The sequence below is a fragment of the Odontesthes bonariensis genome, chromosome 6, assembly GCF_027942865.1.
Source record: "Odontesthes bonariensis isolate fOdoBon6 chromosome 6, fOdoBon6.hap1, whole genome shotgun sequence".
NCBI classification, from domain to species: Eukaryota; Metazoa; Chordata; class Actinopteri; order Atheriniformes; family Atherinopsidae; genus Odontesthes; species Odontesthes bonariensis.
In genome coordinates this window covers 36,368,970-36,383,090 of record NC_134511.1, presented here as the reverse complement: position 1 = coordinate 36,383,090, position 14,121 = coordinate 36,368,970, and the positions used below count along the sequence as shown (strand labels likewise).

At 41.5% G+C, this 14,121-nt stretch overlaps 1 protein-coding gene across 4 annotated transcripts in view; it reads right to left on the bottom strand.

Moving 5' to 3' along the window:
• LOC142382581 (tetratricopeptide repeat protein 28-like) overlaps nt 1–14,121 on the bottom strand; it is a 187,379-nt gene that overhangs the window by 75,205 nt on the left and 98,053 nt on the right. For all 4 annotated transcript variants that reach the window (XM_075468606.1, XM_075468607.1, XM_075468609.1 and 1 more), the window contains one exon: nt 197–344. In XM_075468606.1, coding sequence (XP_075324721.1) covers nt 197–344 — 148 coding nt within the window. The remainder of the gene's footprint in view (nt 1–196; nt 345–14,121) is intronic.

Sequence of the window (14,121 nt, the reverse complement as noted above, 5' to 3'; positions counted from 1 at the left end):
TAAAAAAAACTGACAGCTAAAGTCACCCCAACAAGCTTATTGACTGACAAGAGTGAGGATTAGCAGTGAGACAGGCTTTCAGGCTGCTGTAGGACAAAACGTGAAGCTGGGATAGTTCTTAGGCAGTGACATACACATGGAAACCTGTGGAAACACACATATATAGCGCCCTGTGTTGAACTAGCACATTTCTCACCTCGTAATGGTGACTTCATGGCAGCTTCTACCATGCCAACCAGTAGCTGTAGGCTCTTCGGGTCTTGGGCCAGCCCGGAGGCAAAGGCGGCCAGTGCGTCGGCATGGCGACCAAGGTACTGAAGGGCAACACCCTGTCGGAAGTATGCCTGCAGGGAGACAGAGGGAATAGACAGAGTAATCAGGGCTCCGGTCGTTTGCCACAGCATGGGACTTTATTCAAACACATTACCAGACACACTCATTTCACGCTATTTGCATTTTTTCCACATGAGCAGTTTCCTGAACATGGCACCTCTCTGCTTTGTATTCCCATTATAGAGTGATCACTGGGTTTTTTGTACTTGTTAATTGGATTATAAGTTTTACATAAATGCACATGTAACACTCTGGATGGCTGCCTTCTCAGGAGCAATTGCTGTTTTTCTGCTTGATATTTTTTGTCTCTTTGCTGTGGGAATAAACTGCACAAGTAGAGCACTGGGATTTCAATTTGGCTGTGTTGGAAAAAGTAAATAGAAAGAAAAAAAAACGAGACAGATGTATATGGGTGTTCTTCTTTGAGCTACAATCAGACATTAGTATAAAACCTAAGACTATGCAGTTCCCTTTGACAGGACACAAGTTGTAAAACACTAGCACAACCAGCCAGAGATGCATAATCATTTGTCAGATCAATGCACACGTGATGCTTTTGAAACATGAATAACTTTTCAACCACACAAATAATAAATACATTTGTCATTCAGTCATTTATTCACAAAGCTGAAAAATTCACATTCTTGAACAATAATTTACTGCCACTGAGACATAAACTGCAAGCATCTTGTAGCATATTGTATCTTTCTGTGAAAAACTGAAATGTTTTGGAACAATCTTCCATTTGAAACCTAAAACAGACGCTGTCTATGGAATCCAAACCCCAGCAATAAGTGTGTATTTGTTTTTTCCAACATGTCTAGTTGGACTCACTAGAGAAAGAAAAACTATATTTCATCCAGACATGTGACTCAGTATGTTTGTGTCTGAGGCCTGATCAGAGAATAATCCAAGTGAGTTGTTAAACCTGACGCTGGTCCAGTCTAGCAACAGAAACTAAGAAAACTGAGCTAGATTCAGCTCATTATTCTTCATCCAAACCACTAAATCCTCCAAAGAGAAAGCAAACTATCTCTCAGAATAGCTGTATGTGGGCTTGTGTATCAGAAACACACAATTACAGTGGTAAAGCATGGGGAACATGTGGAATAAGCTTAGTGTGAGGCAAAGAAACTGTCATGTTTAGCGGCATATCCTGTCCTTCACTGCTGTTTTCATCTGTGTAGGGGATAAGCGAGGGGGGGGGCAGTGGTCCAGGCTGTCTTCTGACCAACTCCTCAGTGAGTAGGCAGTCATTGCACTCACAGCCTCCAAAAGTGACATGAAGGCTAATTTGCCATTAGTATCTAAGAGGCCTTTTCATTAGTCTTCCCAAGCCTCTCTGTTAGCACCAATAGGAAGTGAGAAAGGCGGGGAGGATTAGAGAAAATGAGACATGACATTGAATTTATAGAGACCAGTAATTAATTTTGCTTCCGTCTGAGCACACCACTGACTACCAATCTCTTTCCAGAGAAAGAGACTGCCCCCCACCCCAAAAAGTTCCACCTCTCCTCACTTGCAACACAACTCCATTGAAAATGACAAAGACAGAGATTAAATTCAAAGCATTAACCTTTGTTCTAACACTGTTGTTATATGACAGGCAGGGTACCTGCTCAATATTAATTGCATCTTGTAGCAATGGAGTTTAGGCAACATGCACTGGTTACAACTGAGAGGCCCACAAACGTTTTGCCCAAGGGAACAAAAGACATTTAAAAGCACTTCTCTGTTTGATTAGATTTAGTCTACAATATGACCGCTCTCCCTTTTATTCCCTCAAGCACCATGCCCTGACTGAGATGAGGAAGGAAAGAAGAGGAGAAAAAAAGCATAAAAGAAATAAGGTTTGCTTCAAACAAAAACTGCTATCATATTTAATCATTTAATTGTAGCCCATCCTGTCCCACATGAAGTTGAGGACTGGGCAGAGAATGCATTAGAATGCTGCAAGCTCAAGCACGAGAATAAATGCATAAATGAGAGCAGCTTGGCGAAAATGACAGAATCAATGTAGCGTAGAGCCTTATAAGATTTTTTTTCTTCCATTAATCTCTGTGCCTTCAAATTGCATCATGTGGGTGCACAAAGATATATGCACACAATAACCTCAGCCTTTGCATAATCCAACAAGTAATTTCAGTCGGTGCTGCTTATAAAACAGAGGGTTCAATTGAATTCACTTTACAGTAGCTGATACTAATTACACATAATGGTAAGAGCAATACTGCAGAGGCACAAGGTAAACTGAAACTGACACAATCAAGCGAAATCCTCAATAGCATAAGGCAGCATGCAGTAATGGTTAAAGTTACAGCTGTTATGCCAACAGGTTGGCTGTGCTGCTGGCATGAAACATTTACGGTGAGGGGAGAGCAAGAATTTACCCCTACACATTTCTTTAATTCATGCTTAACAGGATCTTTTCTAAAAACATAGCAGCATCTGCTTAGAGCTGCTGCTACAGTGAATAGCATAGCCTCTAGCTTTTAGCCAGATAGAGAGTCAAATTGAGATAAAGACATCGAAATCAGTACTGTAGAGGAGAAAGAGAGAGCAAGAGTACTCCACAGAATTACTCCTCAAAAAGCAAAGTTTTCACAGAACACACGCCCTCCTGAAATGTGACGAACCTGTTAACTATCTCGTATGACATGACAACCACAAACCAAGACCCCTAATGATGTGTTTTGCCTGAAATTCAATCCGGTGTAAATTATTGAACCTTTCTGAATCTTTGCCTCCTATATTTTATGCAGCAATGTGCTGATACCACAGAAGAGTGGATAGATCGGGAAGGTTTGTCGTTCTAACCCGTGGGTAAAAAATGCATGTGCATCTGCACATGTGTGTTAATGTGTGTGCTTGAACACAGAGGGAGGGAGGCTTCAAAATACTTAAAAATTAGAGAGAGGATAAAAGCTTTTCTTCTTTCTCCAACATTTTAATATTTCATGACTGCTTGTTTGATGTAGTTTTAAATATTCATGTTTTTATGCTTAGGAGGAAGAGGGGAAATGATGCAAAAAAAATCTCCTTAATACACTGCGTTTCACACAGTGGGGAAGCAACACTGTCCCATATATACATAAATAAGCTCATTCACATTGTCATTTGTGCCATCTTTTGCTCTAACAAGGCACTTTCAATGAAACATGGACAATTTTCTTTCAGTGACAGCTCTGTTGTTCACAATAAGGCTCACAGTCAGAGCAGCTGAACAGAAAGTTGACAAGATTAAGACTGAGTTTGTCGCAACACCAGCTGTTAGAGGCTCTTTTTCTATTAGCAGATTAATGTTGAAGCATATGTCCTTGCCCCTTCTTAGTCTCCTCTTCAGTACAGTATAACCCCAGGGGTGTCCTCAGCCCCAGGGAACACGTCTGTGTTTGCACTTGTTTACCCTTGTTCTAGATGTAGGCCTAACAGGCTTAAAGGGGAGAATTCAATATTTCGACTCGCTGTGCTGTTACACCAAATGGCTGTGAATAATGAGCAACAGGGGTATGATTTGGCATATAGAAATGAAGATTTACTGTATGTAGGACGTGATAAAAGTTAGTGTGCAAACTTTCTCATCGAGCCTCTTGGTATAGGATGAACACATACAGAGAATAAACTGTCTCCTACAGATAAGAAACACCTTACTCAGTAAATGGCATGTTTCCAAGAGCTTAAATATTTGTTCACTTTTCTGGGTTGCACTATACACGAAGATGCATATGTATGAATACATTTGTTCAGCCAATTCTTGATCTTTTATTTTCAGCAAGAAATTGCCAAGCTGATTTGTGATTGCTTTGTATCAAGGACGATGAGTCTGGAAACATGCCCATGTTTTCAGCTTCTTTACAAATGCCTGAAATAGTTTCTGACATGTATTCAGAGCTGTAAAAGCTCACCCACACTGAGGTGTCTCTAAACAGAAGACCAAGCTCCTTGCAGCACAATCCAGGCAGCCCATCATTTAAGCAATAGCTCCAGCTGTGCTCCAGTAGCTCAAGGCTTTGCAATGCTTGCTGTGCTCTGATCGGTGATCAGAAATAATAGAGATGCACTCAAATGTGGAAATCAATAGAAGCCGTGTAAGTGCCGTTAAGACAGTGCCACACCCTTCACTGCTGTAGTGTGTTTAGGATACGCCTGTTCCAGAAGGTTTCTGATCACCCACAGGGCAAGTGGTGCCAAAATACTGATTGTGAACAGAGACCCCACTGGCAACAAGACAGAACCAAAATCATGGCATCAAACAGGGACAGCAGGCTGCAAATATACTGCACACACACACACCAATACAAACCAAGGAAAAATACATCAATATCTCCTCTAGAAAACCACCCATCTGTCTCCAACAAACACTTATTAATTGGAATCATGGAAAGCTGATTCCATTTAATAAGACAGATTTCTTAGGCAATGATGCTAGGATTATATCAACACTAATAGTGTCACAAGAAAAAAATGCTGCTTTTCTTCCCTCCGTTTCCTTGCTTTTTAACAGTAGGTGTCATTGCCTTGGCCTCCATTATGCCCCAGAAATGTCACATGTAGACCATGGTTTTAGACATGCACCTACGCCATTCCTTGCACAACTCTGCTACCACATTTTCAAGGTGACAAAGATGATTCACAGGGTACACAAAATGTCAGCTGCTTAATTTAATATCCAGGGATAACTGTCGGTCATGACAAATTACCTGGAAGAACCGCTGAAAAAACTGAAATGAAAAGATTACCATTTTGGGCCTACTGCCCTACAATTGACAGGCTGCAAGCCACAGAAGAAGCAGAATGGAGACTCCACTTAATTAAACCTACTTAAAAGCTAAATTTCGTACCATTTCTGCACAACCCCCTGCAGGTATAGATCTTTATCCCTCGAGACTGAAGAGGTCTAAGGTCTATCCTCGCCAAGGGGTAGTGGGGGCATTACATTCGTCACCTTGGGTCAAACATAAACCTCTGGCCTCAGGGTCACGTGAATAGAATCACGATACAGCTGCTTGTCTATTACCATATCCCCAATCTAATAAGACTGAATCCTTAACCAGCAAACAGCCCTGACCTGCATCGATCAATCTGTGTGTGTTTGTTGCAACAAAAAAAATAGTCACAGTCTTTAATTTTTCTTCACATTGAGTGAACTATTTCTTTATTAATCTGACTAGTCAATAAAAAAAATGTGACCTCAAGGGCTTGTGAGGAAAGATAACTCTACAGTCATTTCTTTGTTGGTAGCAGAAACCATAACAAAGGTGCATGTTAAGTAGTTGTGCTGGTCAAGTTGAGGCACCTTCCAATCTGCATGTAGGTAGACACAGTAAAATATTTATGATCCATTGATGTATTCCTCCCAAAGGGCGTTGTAGACTCTAGTGATTGCTGTTCCATCCAAAGCCCTTAATTAGCCCATTAGATTAGATGGCAATAATTAGAGCAAATTAAACTGATCATTCTTTGTGGAACTGGAAATTAAAGGGTAATTGTAACATTATTCAGTGAGTGGTGACAGTAAAATTCAGGTAGACTCTGTTTGCCTGGAAGAGTTTTCAGCGTGAGAGTATCTACTGCAATGAATCGATTAGCCGGCTCACATCAAACTGGCATGCAGCGCAGCACTTTAGATCAGAAAAGGTCATAGTCAGGTATGTGGAATCAATGCTGACCACTCTGTATTCACTGTGTCTCACATTATATGACTGAGGGATGGTTTAATGTTTTCTAAAAAAAAAACAATTATCAAAAGACAAAGAGAAGCTTCAATAGAGAAGGTCAAGCCTTGTGGTGCACATCTTTTGTGACAGTCAAAGTGAAACAGAAGGGAAATAACTAATATTGTTCATTTATCATGAACAGATGAGACAGCAAAATAGATACAAGCTGTGGGGTCGTGCAGTGACATGCTGTCACAGTGAACTCTTTGGCAAAAGAAATTCAATTTTCTTTCTACTACGTGCATGTCAACAATAACAGACCGTTTTCACAAAGGAAACAGACCAATGGAAAGTGATAAACCAGCAGATAAAATCGCAATATGCCTGTAGCTCATTTCAAGCATGTTAATTCCAATGTTAGAAAAGCCATGTCACACTCCACCACTATGATTTATAGCTCTATTTGTCACATGGATGCAGCTAGCATACTTGCACTCCTATTAGCATCTTAAGAGTCTTTAGATGTACGGCTGAAAGGGTCAGGGTGCTAAACAGATTTCCGTGCCCCTCTCAACTAGATCCTTGGCTCTGCTCTGCCTCAGTATTGCGCATGATCCCCACAGCCACAGGGGCTGACTCTCAATTAAAGTAGGCATTAATTACTTAAAGGAGCTTTAATCAATCATGGCCAGATGGTGAACCTGAAAAAAAGAGTGCAACCTCCAGGCTGCAGAAGTGCCTTCCAACCTGACGAGACTAAAAGTGGCCATAAAGGACTTCATTAGAAAATACCCTTAAGGTTTACATTATTAAGTGTATACTTTTTAAATCAAAAAAGGTTAATCAAGTAAAGAGCAGCATTTTTTTTTAAATATTCATTGTTTTACTTAATCTTCTTGCCAACCTGTATAGTTGATCTATAGTTGATCTAGTCAATAGTGAAAACATTCACTTAAAAACAGATTTTTAAGGCTCTGATCATTTCTATACAATGCCAACTGAAAAAAGAGCCCTCACAATATGTGCCCCTGATGTGTTTAGCACAACACTGATGAGAGAAGAGGCTACCTAGCTCTGGTTTTGTGCTCTCTTGGCCTGAGGCACCATGTTCTCCATCTTAATTTGTACTCCTTTAATTGGCTTTGACAGTGAACTCAAACATGGTTGAAAAATGCCTACCCATTAGCAAACACTGGCTAAGAGACATGCTCTAACCATGAGAAACCAGACATCTTCATTAACCACTGAGATGTGTTCTTGTTCCACATAACCCTCTCTCAACAACTCTTCAAAGAAAGACACTCATGTATTGATTTTGTAGTGGTAGACAAGGACTGTTGTTTGAAAGAAAAATAACCATCCTTCCTTTTAGTCTGTGCAAGACTTTTTGCACAAAAAAAGACAGGAAAAAAGCCTTGTCAAAAACATTTTGAGCCAGCTGGTGTTTCTTGTTGGAGTGGTTGACATTGAAGATGCCTACGAGAAACAGAGTCCACCAAGTCATTACTCTATTTGAGTGTGACACACAGTAGGCACCGCTCTTTTCCAGAGTCAGCACTTCATTATAGCACTCTGGCCTTAGTGGAAAGTTGCCTCATCAAACGAGAGTCAGCAGCACAGCTGCCCAACAGTTTGCCTTCTCCAGGGCTGCCCTGCAATACTTCAAAAGACTTACAGTCAGCCATTATGGAGAGTTCTCATGAAGGAATGGCATAAGCCCTGCTGTGTTTGATTCTGCTCGTAAGGAGTCATACATGATTGAGTAAAGGCAAGCTGAATCACTGATAAGGCACTGAGAGGTTGAGAGGACTTGGCACAGAGGAAGGCAGGGTGAGGAGAGACGATGGTAACGCAGCCAAAAGGGTTAGACATACACAAGGAGGTAGAGAGACAGAAGAAGAGGGAGATAAAGGTTAGCACATGAAGGATGCACAGAGATGCCTCTTGTTATTCCTTCCTCGTCTATTGTACATGTCTACCGCCACCAAGGCTATCAGAGCTCTTTATTGTGAATGACCTATTTCTCCTTCCCTTCTCCCAGTGCAGCAGCAGCAGCAGCATCTGTATACTTGGTTTGTTGTGGCTGCAGCCCCACAGCTCTGCCATGGTTGTGCACACAGAGATCTCCCCAGCGATTATCAGATAAATGCACTTTAATTCACAACACATGCAGCGCAGGTTTATATATAGACTCGCTAATTCCCCCTTGGCCACAGTGCAATATGAACTCCATGCCGCACCAATTTAAGTGTGTGATGAGTCCCACGCGGACAGGCTCCTCTACTTATCATATATATGACATGCTGAAGCACATTGCTGGGCCAGAGAGAAATACCAGAAGCTGAGAAAAGTAAGATTATGAGTGGACCGGTTTGGCTTTATCAATGATTAATGGAAGAGAGCAGTTTTCAGAGTTGTTTCCTGTGGAGAATTATTGGTCAATCTCAGATGCAGCAGAGCTGAACAATAGTATCATTTTCATGGGAAAACCCACAGAAAAAATATAAATGTGTAGTGCATCACAGTGCTGCTAATGCATATTTTAGCAACAAGTACTCACTATCTTAGACTGGAATCCTGACAGGCAACTCCCATAGGAGGACTAATTGGCACAGCTCTACTGAAAGGAGGTATCTGCCTCTGATAACACTGCAGTCCTGTAACACATCTGCACAGTCTTTGTGTTAGCTCATTAAACAGCAAGTTCCATCAGCGTTCTTTGACCATCACCATGCATCATTAATTGTGTCCGCCTGCTTTGATGTCTATCTCCATGCATGCTGTGAGGTCCGATGGCCTGTCCTGATACGATGAGATGAGCAACTCTTCTCACCACCTGTGGACAGTTTGTATGTGTAAATGAAATAAATATGTTCACTGAAACTCCACTGGCAGCTGATATCAACATAAAAGTAATCTACTGCCTGAAAACACACATGAAAACAGTCACACAGAGAAAGCCAAATAAAAACACTTGCTCCAAGCTATGAGTCATACTGTGGATGCCAACAATCAATGGGGCTCACCGCACCCAGCTGGCTGTAGTAAGCGAATGTATTAATTTTCTCATCTAGAAAGAAATATATACCACAAATAGATTAATGGTGTTTGATCAGCTTGGGAAAGCAATGGCAATTAGTATGCATGGATGGAAAGAGGCAGGATGCTTCATTTTATGTGCTGCTCTAAAAGCTTACGGCAGCTACTATAAATGCTTGGGTTAAAATGAGATGACATGACTACCAATCTCAGCTTTACTTAAAGGCATTATGGCTCTGAAGGAATGGGGGAATTCAGAGCCATCAGGGGAAAAAATAAAAAATAGGAAAAATTAGACAGAGGAGCCATGTGAGCAGGAGCACAAGGGCAGAAAACTGAAGCCATGGATTAGGTCCAGGGAGAGGTGAAAGTGGCCCTCTTTTCACACAACACAGAATTTGGCAATTATTGGTGACAGCAGTTCACACCAAGATGGGAAAAAGATTGATCCAGACAAGCAAGACTCTGTTTGCTTTGTTAAAAGCAATTAATCACTGTGGCCACAAAGGAGTGGTGTCTTGAGTGCTACACAATGCTGCTGAGTGAGACAGTCTGTCTGTGTGTGTAGTCATATATGTACACAAGTGCATACAAGCGTCCCTGCATAAATTTCTGAACACAGGTCCTTAAAAGCCCGAGAGAAAGGATGAATCAGGGTGGTTGGGGAGAACTTTCGGGAAAACCAAAAGAAAAAGAAAAGATGGCAGATGGAAGAAGGGGGTAGTGTAGAGATTAGCATAGGCACGCTGCACTCAGTCATTCACATGCAGGCACTCAAGAGGACCAATAATGCAATCCATCATAAAAGTCCCATCCACACCCACTGAGCAAAGAAGTGTGGCTTAAGGAGTTAAAAAATGGGGGAAAAAACAGAAGGATCCTCACATCCCCCTTCTCAAACTCTTTCTACAATAAGGAAAATTGCTGCATTTTATCCATGTCCATATGACTCCATTTTCATCCTTTATATTGTAATTGTTCATACCAACAGTCTTTAATTAAAAGACAAATCTAGCAGCAATTGTGTTTTGATCAAATTAGACGCCCTCCTCCTATTTGTGACACAGTTAAGACTATTTTCTCTTGTTATATTCTGGCTGCTGGACAGCAGTCGCATCAAACCAACTGTAATTATGTTTCGTTCAATTGCATACCTTTTTCAGCAGATTGCAAATAAAAAAGCAAAGAGTAAACACTTAAGTTCTGAGCGTGCAATAAATTGCTGTAGATCACACACAATGGGTCTCATGCAACAACCGAACGAACCGAACCGTTCGTACGCACAGATTTGTTCTTAAGTCGTGCGTACGAGTGATTTAAGAGAATTTGCACATTCACCAATTTTTTCATATTTTAAGTTTTCTTTCAGGTACGAACAGAATTTACGAGTGATCCAGAGCTGTCGTAGGAGTTTCGTAAAATAGTCCGCTGTTATTCCAATCAAGTTTGCTTGACTAATGGATTGTACATTTAATTACTTTGAAGCAAACATAAATAAATATATACATTATACCCCATAATGATGCTGACATTATTCTGTTTAACTTAAATTATGCACTAATAGAAGGTTAATTTGACTCTGTATATAACAAGGTCAATGGGAAGTGTAACCAGCGGCTGACTTGCTACTTTTGGATGCCTTAGCGCGTCAGGCCCTTGGAAGAGAGCGTGTGCTCTGAGACTGTGTAGATATCTTTGCAGAGACAGACATATGGCTGACATTGCGATTTAGATTGCCAAGGACTGTGACAACTCCAGAGGGAAACACGCCGATCAAACCCAATTCCACCACATGTCCAGGTCCTCACCAACCTTGGATTTTTGGCCACTGGAACCTTTCAGAGGGAGATTGGGGACTGATAGGGTGATAGTCCTCTGTGAGTCGTGCGCTCCCCTTGGTCATCAAAGCTCTCATCAGTTTATCACCCATGGTACATCACATTCCCATACACCGCTGTCCAACAAGTACAAATTAAGAGGGACTGTCATCCCGTGGCTGGACTGCCAATCATAATCGGAGCAATAGTCTGCACACATATACGCATCAAAGCACCCGTGCCGTTTTGGAGCGCACTATTGGTGAGTTGAAGGCCAGGTGGGTGGGCGCAAACTGCTCTATAGCCCAGAGAAGGCATGCAAGATTATTCTGGCATGCTACGTTTTGCACAATATTGCCATGAACGAGGGTCTCCCACTACCTGAACCAGCACAGGCAGACCAGAAGGTGTGGTGCCAGAAGACCCCCCTCATGGACCACCCCATCAAAGTGCCATCATGATGAGGCAACAACTGATTGCACGGCTTTAGTTGCCGTCATCGAGCACCTGGCCATGGCGAGACGTTTTTTTTTTTTAAGCCATTTTCATATCAAACCATTTCTTCTTTATCTCGGTGACATTACGAACTACAGGTGACACGGAATTAACAGCACTCATAATTGCTTCCCATTTCTTCGCTTTAGCAGGTCCCGTAATTCCACTGCTGACATGCTAAAAATGACAGATTTTCCTTTTTGGATCTCTGAAAGCAGAACTTCAGTCTCAGAGCCCGTAAAGTTGTTCTTTATGCGCCTTGATGTCATTCTCATGACTCAACACTCAACACTTCCTGGCACAGGAGAGAGGAAGCACTGCCTTATATGGTATAATTTTGGGCGTGGAGTATGCAAATCTACTATCCTCGTGCACGTGCACTTAAATACGCACGGGTGGCATTCATCATTTACGCAGGTCGTTTACGCACTTTTTCCGAAGTTAAGAGCGTTTGTTGAATCTGACGTGGCATGTTCGTACGAGACCTTCGTACGAAAAAAGTAAGAGAAATTTAGAATAAAAATACGTAAATGTTCTTGCATGAGGCCCATTGTTCTGAAGCTGTAAACATCACTCCCACCTCCCCATACTCCACACTGCAGTGATAAGAGCAGCAGGAGCCAAGCTACAAAGACACAACCCTGATCAATAACAGCACATATACACACTCACAGAAGGGACCAAAGTGATCCCGTAGTAGCTGGGACTCTTAAGGGAATGGGTGTCACTGTGCAATGGGAAAATTGGATGTGAAATCTTGACTGGAGAAGAGAAGAAAAGAGATAGAGGTGGGGCATGAGAATACCATGGGTGTTCTCTAGAGTCATATTTCTATCCTTAAGCTAGAGAGATAGAGGGGTGGCAGCTGCAGCAGAGAAATGGTCATGAGTAGAGAGAGCATTCATTGAAGTTTTGGCTGTGCAGCCGCGGGCATGGACTCTAACAGAAACCAGGGACCCTTCTATGTCAGTGCCTCGCCTGAGCAGAATACTAAATCCCTCTCTTGTGCTAATGATCACCCCAAGCAAGGTGTAGGAGTGCAACACACATTTGCAAATGAACATCAGGAACCCGCTAATTCAAATTATCACATTGTCCATACCTGCTGATCTACGCTCACAGTTCTATGGTGCAAAAATTGGTGGATGCAATTGGGCCAGCAAAAGCACAGTTATCTGCTGGAGCCAAACACCAAAACCTTTGCATCTCCCTACACTGCAATTTATGTTTTTTTCTGTCATAATACAGTTTGCCTGATCACAGACCAGCACAGCAGGGGTTTTTAGAAACAGAAGGAGTGTGATTAATGGCAAAAAGGCACAAATCCCCCCTATATGTCCAGGGTGTATGAATTACCTAGCAGGATACCCTGGGAATGATGACCCCAGTTGATGCAGCCAACCCTGCCACCATCATTTACAGAGCCACTAGCCCCTGCTTGAGACCTGGGCCATAACTTACACTCACACAAACACCCCCTGGACCTCCACCTTAAAAGCAGTACTCACTCTCATATCTCATCATTGGATTACTCTTGGATTATTTTATTTAATATTTTTTTTAGTTTTACTCCGCAACAATACATTAATTAGAGCATGTGCTTCTACACTTACAGGATTTGCCATTGTTACAGTGTCAGCCTCATTTCATAATATGTATACTAGCACACATAAGCTTGCAGTTAATGTGTTACTTCTGTATACTGCATATATTTCTGCTCACCCAATTGAAAAAAATGATACTACACATTTCCTAACTGTTTTTCAGCCCTGCTCTCGCTGAATCATTTATCATGTTGTGGCATTAAGATAACATCCTGCACTAAGCCATCTCATAGTGCTACTCTATGAATAAACTTCCTAATATCAGCCAGTGATGGCTCATTATGTTGGCCTATCATGCTGGGCCTCTTATAAACTGTTTTCTCTCTTGGGTAAAAAAATAAATAAAATAAAATAAAACCTGTGCACAACTATGCTTTTTCAGTGCTGCTAGATTAAGCATCCTGTTTTAAACATTTTCTGCTGCTTTTTCCCCAGAGCTTGCAAAGATAAAGAGAGCTTTGGAGTGTTCATAGAGAATTTCATTCAACCTGTAGTGATTCATGTTCCCACAAGGGAGATTTCTTTCCCCTGTCAGGGGTCTGAAAGCTAAACAACCCCAAGGAGAGGGCCAGTGAGCCACTCATCTACAGAACAAACATGGTAAGCACAGACAGGATGGAGGAGCAGGCTGTTTACATGGATAAGCAAGCATATAGATCACTGCTGATGGCTCTCAGAGTCTCTAATGGATAAAAACAAATGTAGGCTTTGGACATCAAGTTAAAACTGTGACAATGAGCTGGCTGAATATTGACTAATAGTGACTAATTTTCACAACAGAACTTTTCGGGTTAAAGATTGTTCTCTACTTATGGTAAAAAGGGTACCTACGGGTAAAACAAATGTATAAACAATTATCACTAAAATCTGATCTATGTAAAATCATTATCAGCCATAAACTACCCTAAAACAACACATACCAAGGCCATCATGAGGACAAAAGGCATCAATAGTTAAAATCATCCCAAGTGAAACCACACAAAAAAAACCAAAGATTTAAATACACAAAATGTGAAACTACAACAAACTGTGTAACTCTTAAATGAGTGTGCCCGTTTCATATATGGGTGAAGTGTGCAAATTTGTCTCCCCCATGTATATGATGTGCCTCCTTCACCGAGTCGTCTTATTAAACTCGTTGCCTGGAGAAACCAGAGTAATTACTCAGTCCCTCAC